Source organism: Perca flavescens, chromosome 15, assembly GCF_004354835.1.
Source record: "Perca flavescens isolate YP-PL-M2 chromosome 15, PFLA_1.0, whole genome shotgun sequence".
Taxonomy (NCBI): domain Eukaryota; kingdom Metazoa; phylum Chordata; class Actinopteri; order Perciformes; family Percidae; genus Perca; species Perca flavescens.
This window is the reverse complement of record NC_041345.1, coordinates 25094402-25107185: the sequence shown is the minus strand read 5'-3', so window position 1 is coordinate 25107185 and position 12784 is coordinate 25094402. Positions and strand designations below refer to the sequence as shown.

At 38.3% G+C, this 12784-nt stretch overlaps 1 protein-coding gene across 4 annotated transcripts in view; it reads left to right on the top strand.

Annotated features, from left to right (window-relative positions):
- LOC114570067 (vesicle-fusing ATPase) overlaps nt 1-12784 on the top strand; it is a 46175-nt gene that overhangs the window by 15821 nt on the left and 17570 nt on the right. For all 4 annotated transcript variants that reach the window (XM_028600274.1, XM_028600273.1, XM_028600272.1 and 1 more), the window contains exons 2-6: nt 7866-7951; nt 10386-10485; nt 10602-10641; nt 12109-12275; nt 12391-12498. In XM_028600274.1, the coding sequence (XP_028456075.1) occupies nt 7866-7951; nt 10386-10485; nt 10602-10641; nt 12109-12275; nt 12391-12498 (501 nt within the window). The remainder of the gene's footprint in view (nt 1-7865; nt 7952-10385; nt 10486-10601; nt 10642-12108; nt 12276-12390; nt 12499-12784) is intronic.

The window sequence follows — 12784 nt, the reverse complement described above, 5'->3', positions numbered from 1 at the left end:
CACAGCCCAGCAAACATTAAGAAAAGAATTACCGTAGCTTGAACATCCAATCAAGATGTCATGTTATGGTTCTAACACAGTTCCAATATGAAATTTGGGCCGGGATTTTCAGTTTTTAGGATGTATAAAGCTGCTAAATGCAAACCGTCTTTATAAACTTTAGCCAAAAAAAAGTTATAAAAAAGAATAATAAAGTTTTCTTCTCAAAATAGCTGAATAGTGGTGAGAATGACATATTAAGACTCTTGCTAGAACGTCCAGAAAAGGACGTTCAGCTGTCAGCCAGGTAACGTCCTGGCAAGACCATGGCCCAACTTTCCTTTTGGAGCAATTTTTTACCATAATGGGGCATCTTGATTCAAAATTTTAAAAAAATGGCTATTCAAGATCTCAATATTTTCTGGGTTTGGACATGTGTTGAACATCACAGCGTGCCTGTTTTATCACAACCAAATACATTCTCAATCAAATGTGGTATAAACAAAGACACATGCATTTGCTTTTTTCATAGAAATAATGTGAGAAGAGGCTCTGCCTGGACCATCATTGGAGGTAGAAATGTCACCATTTGGCCAGCCACCTCATAACCAAGTTGCAATTTTTGGCGTCAGACAAGGACTATTTGGTACCGGCACACAACCAATGCTTGCTGGGAGTTCATGGAGGCAATTAGGAGATCCTACTTTGAAACCCTTTTTAAAAATGTACACTCCTTCTCTGAATCATAACTGAGTCAAATCTGAACACACAGACATGATACACATATTTATAGTTTACATTTTACTTACAACCTTTAGAGGATATCATTATCTCTGATCATCCCATCACAAATTAACGTCCAAAGATTGTTTAGAAATCATAAAAAAGACACTCCTTCTAACTCCAGAACTCACGTTTTCCATCAAAGTAATCTAGTGATGCTTAAATATAGTTGCACTGTTGGTGTAATGGAGTTGAAAGAAAAAACAATACCGTTTTACATTTGAAGGGAAACCTTTTAAGGGCTTTCTGTCAAAAAAAGATATATCTCAACAAACAGTGTATGATTGTAACTAGATCATGGATGCCTAAGAGACATTAAATGTCATTGCTTTGAGTTTTAAATAAACACTGTTATGTGTGTTGACACTTGATGTGTGTTTTCTAGGTTACCCAGATGCTTTCTACTGTTGGGTAACCTACATGGGATGCAGTTTGCAGATAACCATGCCATTCCTGTATTTATATTCCAAGTATTCCATTTTAATTTTGCTCTTACTGCGGTATTTTTTTCTTCCATATTGATTTTTTTTTTTCATTTGCCACTTTGCTGTACCTGCTGAAAGCAATATTTTCCACCTCTATTACGACATGTTTTTTAAATCATATTTATGATTAAATAATAACAATAATAATAAAATAATAATAAATGTATTTATCACATTTATTTAATCATTTAATTGTATTCCACAGGAGAATTGTTTTTCATTCCCCAGTTTATGACGCCCTTTTAAAAAGATGGGTTTGCTTGATTGTCTATAATATATATATATGTATATATATATACTTATTAGTATTATTAATAATATATAGTTCCTAATGATTAAGCATTGATGTCCTGTATGATAGAAAAAGTACATGCACATCTTTGACTCGTACCAACAACCAGCCAGTTTAACCAGTTATATCATAGTAATTCAAAACACTGTACTGCCTTATTCTGGCAAGTGTTCCTGAGGACTTTTGCATAAATGGCTGCTAACGCAATCAAATGTGAAACTTCAAAGCTGCAATAAGCAATATTTTTTATATTAACGATGAATCAATTTGCTGTGTTTTGTGTAACATGGGTTGCTCGTAGTTACAAATCCGCAGAGAAGTTGTGTCTTTCAGCTCCTTGTTTTGGTTTTATTGCCCGCAACTTCACTGTTATGGTTCACTCTCACCCCTCTCATCCACCGTGTTTCTAGCTACATCGGGCAGCTGTTTTCATCAAAAAAGCTCAGATAAACCCACTTTACACTATCTGCCAGCAACAAGAAGCAACAAACAATCAATAGCAACTAGCTGGGGGACATAGTGAAGCACTAAGCAGCTAAAGAGCTAGATATTTCCCTTAGGAGTTGGAGGAGAGTAAAACGGAGAGTGAACATTTGACTTACAATCATCAGAATTATATTATTATATCTGCTGAATGTATTTAAATAGGCAAATATATTTGTATTTACGAATCCACGCTGACATTAACAACATTAATGTAAGTGTGCTAGGCTTACCTCAACAGTTAATTTGCACCTGTAGTCCAGAGACAACCAACACTTACCACAACAAAAAAAGGTGATGATTTGTCATTGTTGTGTTTACAGCTTGTTCTGCTGCGCCCAAGTTGCCAAAAAAGAAAAGAAAAATCTAAATCATTCACTGCAGCTTTGCCACGTTGTAGTTCTTGCTCATGAGGCTATATAGGCCAAGTGTGAATGTACAGGTGTATTTTGACTTGTCATATTCATTTTAAAGGCTATCTTTAACCTTTTAAAGACAACTTTTGATCAAAATGATTATGTATAAGTAGTTATATTATGGGAATTCACATTTCAAAATATATATATATAATATATTTTTATGGCGGTTTTTGTGTTGTATTGGATTTAGGGTTGCACGATATGAGGAAAATATGCAATATGCAATAGCACTGTTGAATATGCTGTCAGTATTCTGACAAATGAAAGGAAATCACAAACCCCAACAACTCTAGGCGTGTCTTGTGATATTTTGCAACCTCTAGCAATATGGCTATTGCGCCAGTTGATATTGCGCTCACAATAAAAAAACTATATATTGTGCAGCCCTAGTTGGATTTTATTTCATATATCCAGTGACGAATGATGAATGATGAAATCATATTACAACAAGAAACTGGACTAACAGCAAGAAAGTGAAATACTTGACATTTAAGTTAAAGGCCCCTTTAAGGCCTCTGACACGCTGGTCTTGCTCTGTTTCACCTCTGTCTGGCCGGACTACAGGGGAGCAGGTGATGTGGGCACGATGCCAGCACTGCAGTGTTTGTTTGTTTTTTAGCACTTTGTCTCTATCAATGTTCTCTCAGTTCCTCTCTATATCTACTGTCGTCTCGTTTCAACAGTTAGTGTACAAATTATTATATATCCATCCCCCTGTATCTCTTTCTGTCTCCCTTAAACTAAACGTAATACCTCACAATGGGTAGTTCAGTTCGATTTTTGTCTCCTTTTACATGTGATTGATAATTGATGAGCATATATTAACAGGTGGTTCATACAGTATCTCACATCTAGTTTGCCACTTATAATTTTTGCAAATAACAAACAGTATGGAAAAATACATTCTGAATAGAAAACAGCCTGAACACCTTGTTACCAGTGTTGTTGTCAAATGTAAGATAATTATTTGTCTGTTTGTACTTCTGGCAAAGAATTCTTAGAGATTATGAATGGATTTGGAGCATTGTGGAGGGGGGGATTATGCAAAAGTTTGGTTGGTTATTAGATTTTGCCTGTGATCTGTTTCTGGAATTTTGCCCATGAAACAGTTTTTCTTTTCTACACATGGCTACTCTCCTAATGAGGAGGCCTGACAAATTCAGTCGCTAAAAAGCATGTCTGTGCTATTTTCATTTTCCCATTAGTCTCGCATTGCCAGACCTTCCTCCACAGCGCTGCGGAGGAGGGTCTGGCTAGTCCGCACAGCATTCCTGGATAGAAGAAAAATGTGCTCTGGTTTATTGGCATTTCTTTAAACCGATCACAATCATCTTGGACGACGCTAAGTGCCAGACAGAGCAACGGTGCCTCTGCAAAATAGCCTCGGGAAGGAACTTGTTTTGGCGGAACATGCTCGTTGTTTTAGCCGTGAAACAGATAACTCAGATTCGACAGATAGTCTAGCTAGCTTTCTGGATTTACCCTGCAGAGATCTGAGGAGCAGTTAACCATAGTCCTCAGAAATCAAACAGAGTTTAGAACACCAACACGAAGAAAGCAGAAGGTGATGAACATCTGGCCAAAAGTAAGGGACATCCAGCGGATTTTCTGGCGGCACCGGAGCAATCCCGGAAATTTAACGTCGTCGTTATAGACTATTTTCCCTTAGACTTCTATAGAAACAGACTTCTTTTTGCAACCTGTACATTCACCCCCAGCTGGAAATTAGATAAAGGATTAAATGCATTGCCCAGAAGTTGCCGCTTGGTTCAAATTCATATTTTAAATTTTTTTAAAGCGGGCATGTAACACGGTGTTATATTGCTCTTCAAGAGAGGAAGCTTCACCAGTGTGTGTTGGCAAACTGTCACCTCATTTCAGCTTTTAAGGAACAGTTGAAGTTAAATGCACTGATCAGATAGAAAACACTGAGGAGGAAACATATCAGTGTCCACAATGAGTGCAGGTCTGATGGATTTGCTGTAAAGCCACGCTGGAATAAATGCATTTAAAGGTCCTATGACATGCTGCTTTTTGGATGCTTTTATATAGACCTTAGTGGTCCCCTAATACTGTATCTGAAGTCTCTTTCCCGAAATTCATGCTTGCTGCAGAACTACAGCCACTAGAGCCAGTCCCACAATGAGCTTTTCTTATTATGTGCCATTTCTGTGTCTGTAGCTTTAAATGCTATTGAGGAGGTGAGAGGGGGGCAAGGTGGAGGGTGGGGGTGCGGCCTTGACCAACTGCCACTTTGCTTGTTTGCAAGCCATGATGTCTCTCTCTTTCTCATGGGTGGGCCAAATTGTCTGGGCGGGCAAAGCAGAGAAAGGGGAGGTAACCCTGCATCCTTATGACCTCATAAGGAGCAGATTCCAGATCGGTCCATCTGAGCTTTCATTCTCTCAAAGGCACAGCAGGATTCCCAGGGCTCGGTTTACACCTATCGTCTTTTCTAGTCACTGGGGCACATAAGGCAGGCTGGGGGAACTCATATTAATGTTAAAAACTCCTTTGCTGCCTCTGAGGGACTGTGCTGTTTAAGCCTGTGATGTATCAGCCAGCAATAAAGGCAGATTTATCGTCAGAGTCTCTGTCAAATTGCTTATCACAGTTCCCATGGTTACCACTTCATGTGCTCAGTCTGCAGAGATGTGCATTGGAATGTTTCTATCTGCTGAACCTTACTGCTGGTTTCAGTACCTTTCCTCTGTGCTCAGAGCTGGTTGGACTGCAAAGGCTTCTCAACTCATGTTGAACATGTCCGTGTGTCCTTATATTTAAACCCGTCTTACCTGGAAGGCAGACTCCTGAAAGAATAAAGAATTACAAATTCAAATCAGGCTAAAAGCAAAAACCGTACGAGGCACAAAAGGAGCTGAAATGTAATATTGCGACGATCTTCTAGGGTTGACAATTGGTGCTTTAACAAAATATCTTCACACTTAGATTTTAGATAAATCATCAGTAATGTGGACATAATGTCTAAGTAGGGAAAAGGCGATTTATAGAACAGCTAGAACAGTCTGGTAAGTTCAGAAAAGTACATCACTTTACTGTAATGCAGCTTTTAAAACCAATAAAAGATAACACGTCATATTATGATATTACGATATCCAAAATCTAAGACGATATCTAGTCTCATATCACGATATCGATATATTGCCCAGCCCTATGTAAAAGTACTAGTTCTGCCACTGTGACTGCAGGTGGCTGGAAAAATTACTTCCAATCAATGATAATGGTGCCCTGTAACTGCAAGATGTGTAAAAAAGCAACTTGCTTACTTTGCTATCAAGTTTATCATATGAACTTGGATTTAACAATGCGTTGTATTGTACAGGTGTTTGTGTTATTTTAATCTGGAAAATAATTAGTAGTAAAAGTAATAAAAAGTACAATATTTCCCTCTGAAATGTACTGAAGTAGAAGTATAAAGTAGTATAGAAATACTAAAGTGAAGTACAAGTGCTTCAAAATTGTACTTAAATCTCAGCAGGTGTCTGCATCACCTTTTAACATTCGGAACGCATTTACTCCAGAGATCACTTAAGAGTACTATACACATGGGTTACGACAGTGGGCTAATCAATAAATGTATGAATAATGTGAACGCTAGCACTAGCTGAGTCAACGTTAGTTGAGTCCTTTACAGCTGCCCTTGTTCGAATCCAAGCTGTGTTCCTTTGCTGCATGTCATCCACCATCTCTCTCCCACCTTTCCTGTCTATCCACTAGAGGTGTGAATCTTCATTGATCTCCCGATTTGATTCGATTACGATTATCATGTCTTCAATTCGATATCTCAATGCATCACGATGCGTCAAATACATTTTTCTATTAAAGCCATATAAGATATTTAATTCATAGCTTTTCAAGCTTCAAAAACAAAACATTCTGCAGTGCTCTAATACTAAATAAATTGGATACATATAACTACAGCACTGAGCACATGGCATTTCCTGAATGTGCAAAACATAACAGAATATTTAAACAGAAATGTTGTTAGGCCTACATTAAATTGTAAACAGAAATAATCGATTATGAGCCTGCCGATTATCGATGCAGCATCATCCACGTCCACGATTCGATGCATCGATTATTTAATTAATTTCAACACCTCTACTAACCACTGTCACCTTCAAATAAAGGGTAAAAGCCCTAAAAAAGAATCTTAAAAAAATAAAAAGTACTCTGGCCTGGTGCCGGATTTCCGGCATTTGACTATTTAAGGAAAAAAAAAGATTTGTTTTTGATGCGCTGGGTTTAACCAATCATCTTTGTTCCACGTACCAATGAAACCTAGCCTGACAAGCCAGAGAACTCACCATTGGCAGGGCTCAATCCGAGGGGCGGGATAAACGATTTCAAATTCCCTCTACACGCAAAAGGATAGCGCTACAACCAACCAGAGCAGAACCGTGGGTTTTCCCACCAGCGGAGCTAATTGATAGATTAAACTTTTGCCGTATCCGGTCGGCAAAACTCCGAACACATCTCCCTTTTTTAAGAATTACTTCAGTGCCGTTCTTTGTTCTTTTCTCAAAGAAAAGATTTACGTTACTCGTACGACAGAGTTGTGCTGTGTGTCTTTAATACATGTTAAATGAAGTCATTTTTGTGTTTCATAACCAACCACGATGGTGGCCGCATGCTGTTGAATTCAGTCCCCCTGCAGCTATATTTTAGCAAAGTCATTTGGAGCAGCCTCACATGTCGTCTTTGCTTTGACGTCGGTACAAAATGACTTCAACAGGAGCAGCCGCAGCTCTAAATTCTTGTTAAGGGAAATCCAATCTGTTGGCAACGTTTCTTAGCATGACTGAACAGTTGTTGATTCAGATCAGTATTTTAAGTTCATTCAAACTGACTTGAACTGAACTGAACTTATTATTTAACCTAAGTTTGACTCACATTTTTAAGGCAGCAGAGGAATTCATATTTTTAAGTTGAACCAGCTTGAAATACTTTCTGCTGTACAATTAAAAAGAAAAAGATGATAGATATGATAATTTCAAGGACTTGAGCTGAAATATAGTCATATTTAAACTGTGTTGGAATTTTAATAGATGCAATTTTGCTTCTGAGCGGCTGCAACTTTCCATCTGTACATCATTTATCACATCAGGCTGCAAATAAGTGTTTCGTTAATGCCGAGCGTGAATAACGTTAAATAGAGTGTGAAGCGACAAATAAGTTAAAACAACATACAGAAAGATTGTATTTCTTGCCAGGCAGAATACAACTCTCAGCCCATAGGATCTCAAATGTTCAATTAACATTTCACTTCAGATAAAACACATTAGGACTACGAATATTTATGCCATTTTCTACAAAAGTTTTTGTAAAAGTGGGTTTTTGTCAATATATTTTATACATTTTGTTCTTTTTGTTCTCCACCCCTCCTCCTCTTTCTCCTCGCAGACCATGCAAGCGGCGCGATGCCCGACAGATGAGCTGTCGCTGACTAATTGTGCCGTGGTGAGCGAGAAGGATCTGCAGTCAGGACAGTGAGTACTTATTATCGCCTATTTATCTACGCGGTTTGTCAATTCTGACACACATCCGGGCATCTCTCCAATCATTTTCTCATCTATCCAAACACCCATCCATCCTCCTACCTTATCTCCCATCATTCATCCAGAATGAGGCTCCAGGACTAGCGGTGTGTGATTATCATGATTGTTTTGCATGTATTGTAATAATGATGATTAAAGCTGAAAAATGTGATTTCAAAAAAACAAAAAAACAGCATCTTTTCAACCTGACTCACCAAGTTTCATGTTTATGGTTTTGGTAAGTTTTTTGGTATCTATGTCACACTACCACACATAAGTTCAAGTCCCCATACGGACCAAAGTATGGTGGTGGACTGGTAGCTGGAGAGGTGCCAGTTCACCTCCTGGGCACTGCCAAGGTGCTCTTGAGCAAGGCACCAAACCCCCAACTGCTTGGTGCGCCTTTCCATGGGCAGCTCCCCTCTGACATCTCTCCATTATTGCATGTATAGGTACTGAGCATGTGTGTGTAATTCAGGCCTGTGTGTAATGTGTGTAATAACAACAGTGAAAAACATTGTAATTTCCCCTTGTGGGATTAATGAAGTATAAATTATAAATTATAAATTATTATTATTATTATTAAATTGCAAAACGTTAACGCTAACATGTCTGTGAAATGTAAATATAGGTAAAATATAGGCCTGTTGCAATATGCAATAAATCAGTTAATCGCATGATAAATAAAAATGAGCTCAATAATTTTTAAATGGAAATTATCACGGCAGGGAAAAATTCCATTTCATTTATTGTTTTTGGTTGTGTTTGGTTTTTATCCAAGTGCATTTTTTCTTAACAGAGACTGAGAGTCAATTTAATTTATTGTTTTTGGTTGTTTTGTTCATTTATTGTGGATTTTTAAAATGTTCCAGTGTTAAATATTCTTTAGAATATTAGATCTTTGAAAAGGTGTGCCTGAGTTATTATGCCATTGTCATTATATTAGATGAAAATGGTCTAAGAACGACAATATTATTGTTTATCGCAATATTGTTTAGTGCAACTGTGAAATACGATGTAATGATGGGATATAGCGCCTGACAAACCACAGAGGGTTTTTAGGATTGAAGACACATGCTCATTGCACCAGCACATTTACATACACACATAAGTATTGTTACATAAGTATAAAATAATCAAAAATAAACACACATTAAAAAAGTAGTCAATCGTGGTGTTACATGCAGCCAGATATTATTCACGGCATGAATTTGCACACATTTGTTTTCCACCAAAATTACCTGTTTTCATTTAAAATTAGGTAAAAAACTATTAATTATCCAAAAGAATAAAAGCACACATTATACTTGTTTTAAAAGGGGAGAGACTTGACAGATCTCAAAATAAAGTGTTATCTGAGTTTCTTCTACATTTCTACTGCCATGGCAACTGCAGCCTTGTCGTTATCATCCAGTGCCACCAAGCAGCAATGCTGGTGCCACCAATATGATGCTGTGCATACTTTCTTAAAGTTAGGAATAGCTCCATATTTCTTTTAGGTGGTGATAATTGGAAATTAAATGTTTTGGTAATGAGAAAATGCAGATATTCATAGTCTACTGGCAAGTATGAGCACTTGAACAACCATCAGCGTGATAAGAACTACCTAAAATGATAGAAACCATCTTTGCATGTTGATCAGAAGGGTGATCCATATGTTTTGGCTTCACTTATACAGTCTATGCATCAACCCCTGGTTTCACCCAAATCGCTAGTGGCATAAATGAACCGCTCGCCTAAGTTACATAGTGCGAGAACAGGTATTTAAGGCATATACTGGGAATAAACTCATAAACCATTCTCCCTATTACAGTTAGTTAATTAGTTTTATTTTATTTCTGTGTCATGCCAAACACTTGGCCTATCCCATATGGGGTAACAAGACACCACAAACCTATTTAACAGACATCTTCCACTCGCATATACAAATCATTTGGAGAAATACATGAATACAACATTTTTTTATATATGTATATACACATGCAATAAATGAAAACAAAAATTACATGTCAGAGTACTGTAGCATCAAAATGATTTTGAAGTAGTTTGAAGTAAAATTGTTTAATGTTGCTGTAAAGAAGATTTTTCTAGTAGCCTAGCAACAAGGTAACATAATTCTTTAAAATGAAGGTGTGAAATACCCACTGCAATGATGTCATGCATTCAACATCAACACTAAAAGGCAGACAAAAACAATAGTAAAATATGGATGAAAGTAAAAGTTGAGGTTAAGGACAATGAAGGACAACTGAAAAGAACATATCAGAGAGTGGAGAAAAAAGATGAATTGGTTTTACTCATTCCGTCAATGACAGTCATATACTAGCCAAAAAATAAATGATAACACATTCAATAACCAGGGTCCAACTGTCTCCTACCTCTTCAGACATGTGACTGTGAAGACCACGCCCAATCACAAGTTTGTGTTTACAGTGAAGACCCACCACACTGTGTCCCCTGGAAGCATTGCCTTCAGCCTGCCACAGGTACACTGACACACACACACACACACACACTCACACACATGCACTCGCACACACGTGGCTCATTTTTATTTGTCAGATCATCTTTCCTTATCTTTCTTTCCTTATCTCTCTTATAGAGGAAATGGGCCGGTCTCTCCATTGGCCAGGAGGTGGAAGGTAAATTTGATTGCTGCAAATGATGGTACACAACCATAGACTGTGTAAAATATGAACATAGTCTTAGACCTAAAGGTTTCTAAAGTGCCATAATGAAGCTCAAAGTGGTCGGCTCCGGCTGTGGCCATTTTGGCAGTGTCTGGTGACGACTAAACCAAAAATGGCCAAAGACGTTGAGCATGCAGAGCTGAGGCGGGCTGAATGAAGCCTACACTCTATGCTCACTGCCTGTGACAACAGCCACCTCTCACTCAAAGCGGAAAGCCCTGAATTATGCAGAACTTTAAGCCTGAATATAATTAGTGAGTTATTATAAGTTAGCTATAGAGACCAAACCTTTTTAGGTACTCATTTTTGAAACAATGGGTCCTTGATTTCACACTGAGGTAGACAAAAGAAGACTTCTCAATTCTAACTGGCCACTGTCCAGTTTTCCGGCTAAAATGGCAACTGTCACTGACACATTATTATAGATCCCATCAGATTTTTTGGCAAGACCCACCCTACGAAGCACCCCGATTGGTTGAGGTTAGGCATTGACCTTGAATAGTTAAGGTTAGGATAGCCGATTGGTGAGGGGATAGGACCTGAACAAATCAGGTTCCATTGCCTCGCGAGAGCATGGACGCCTGGCCAATCGTAGCAGGCGAATGCTATTGAAGGGCGGGTCTTGGCTAGAACTGCCATAGGTGCCATAATAACGCCTCATTGACGTAGTTTATCAGCTGTAGCTAGCCAACTAATTCAGCTTATGTTAGCCGCATGAGATGTTTGAAAATGTAGTATCTGGCTGATTTTTAGTTGTTTACAGCTTACTTGTAATAAAACAAAAACTCTCTCAAAGGGCCTTAAATATGCACTTGTGGCTACAATACATGATTGCTTGCTAAAAGAGCAATAAGTGAGCGTCTTCACCAATTGATGATCCATGAAGAAGAAGACATAAATAAATAAAGATGTAGTATTATTCTTGCAGTGTAGAGCTAGTTAGTCCTAGTATTATGAGTATGATAAGGACATATGTACACTTCTAATTGTCTTCTACTTCTAATATCTAACATAATGCTGGCTTAGCTTAGATGCTTTTTTGGTATGTTTTTACTTCTAACATTACAAGAGAAATAGTTTTTCGGATGAAGACCAACTTTTAAGAGCAGGGCAGAGCTGCCAACGCCAGAACTTTAAAAGAATCCAGGATAGTCTTCCACATAGTGGAGAAATATTACACACTGTTAGTTTTAATGAGTGATATGCTAACCCATGGCTTTTAAAGTAGCATATAGGGTAACGACTGTAGGCAGTAAACTAGGTAGCTGGATATGCTAACGATTGTGTTACGTTAGAGCACTTAAACGCACTATTTAATCCATTCCTTGCACTTTTGCTCTCTTTTCTGTTTTTGAAAAGGCTAAAATGTTGCATTTATTTATCTTATATGTTTCGATTTACCCCTGTCTGTCCCCTTAGTTGCCAACTACAACTTTGACAAATCCAAGCAGTGCATTGGCGCCATGACAATCGAAATTGACTTCCTGCAGAAGAAGAGCACCGACTCCTCCCCCTACGACTCAGACAAGATGGCCGCCGAGTTCATCCAGCAGTTCAACAACCAGGCCTTCTCTGTCACCCAGCAGGTTCTTATTCACAAACCTTTCAAATATCCCACACACACACAGGCGTGGAGGGCCCACATACATTTTGCTCTGCAGGTTGTTTGACCATCCTCTTTTGCTTTTCCCCGTCTCTCAGCTCGTGTTCAGTTTCTGTGACAAGCTGTTTGGTTTGATGGTAAAAGATATCGAGGCCATGGATGCCAGCATCCTCAGAGGAGAAACAGCTTCTGGAAAGAAACAGAAGGTACCTGACCGCATGCAGAGCCTGTGGTTAATGTGGTATGGGATTTATCGTCAAAACCAGTGGAGGGAGGAGTTAAACGTGTCACCATTTACAAGCCTTTCTCAAATTAGTCTTTTGTAGAAATGGGTTATCTACCCTGTCCTGTTCAGATAGTGGGTTTGTATATGTATTTTTAATTTTATAAGCCTTCTATTTTTCAGAAAACCCCAGAGAGGGACAGCTGATCTGCCCAAAGTACACATTTTAGCTTTGTTATCTGTAAAGTGGACTGACATACAGTTACCCC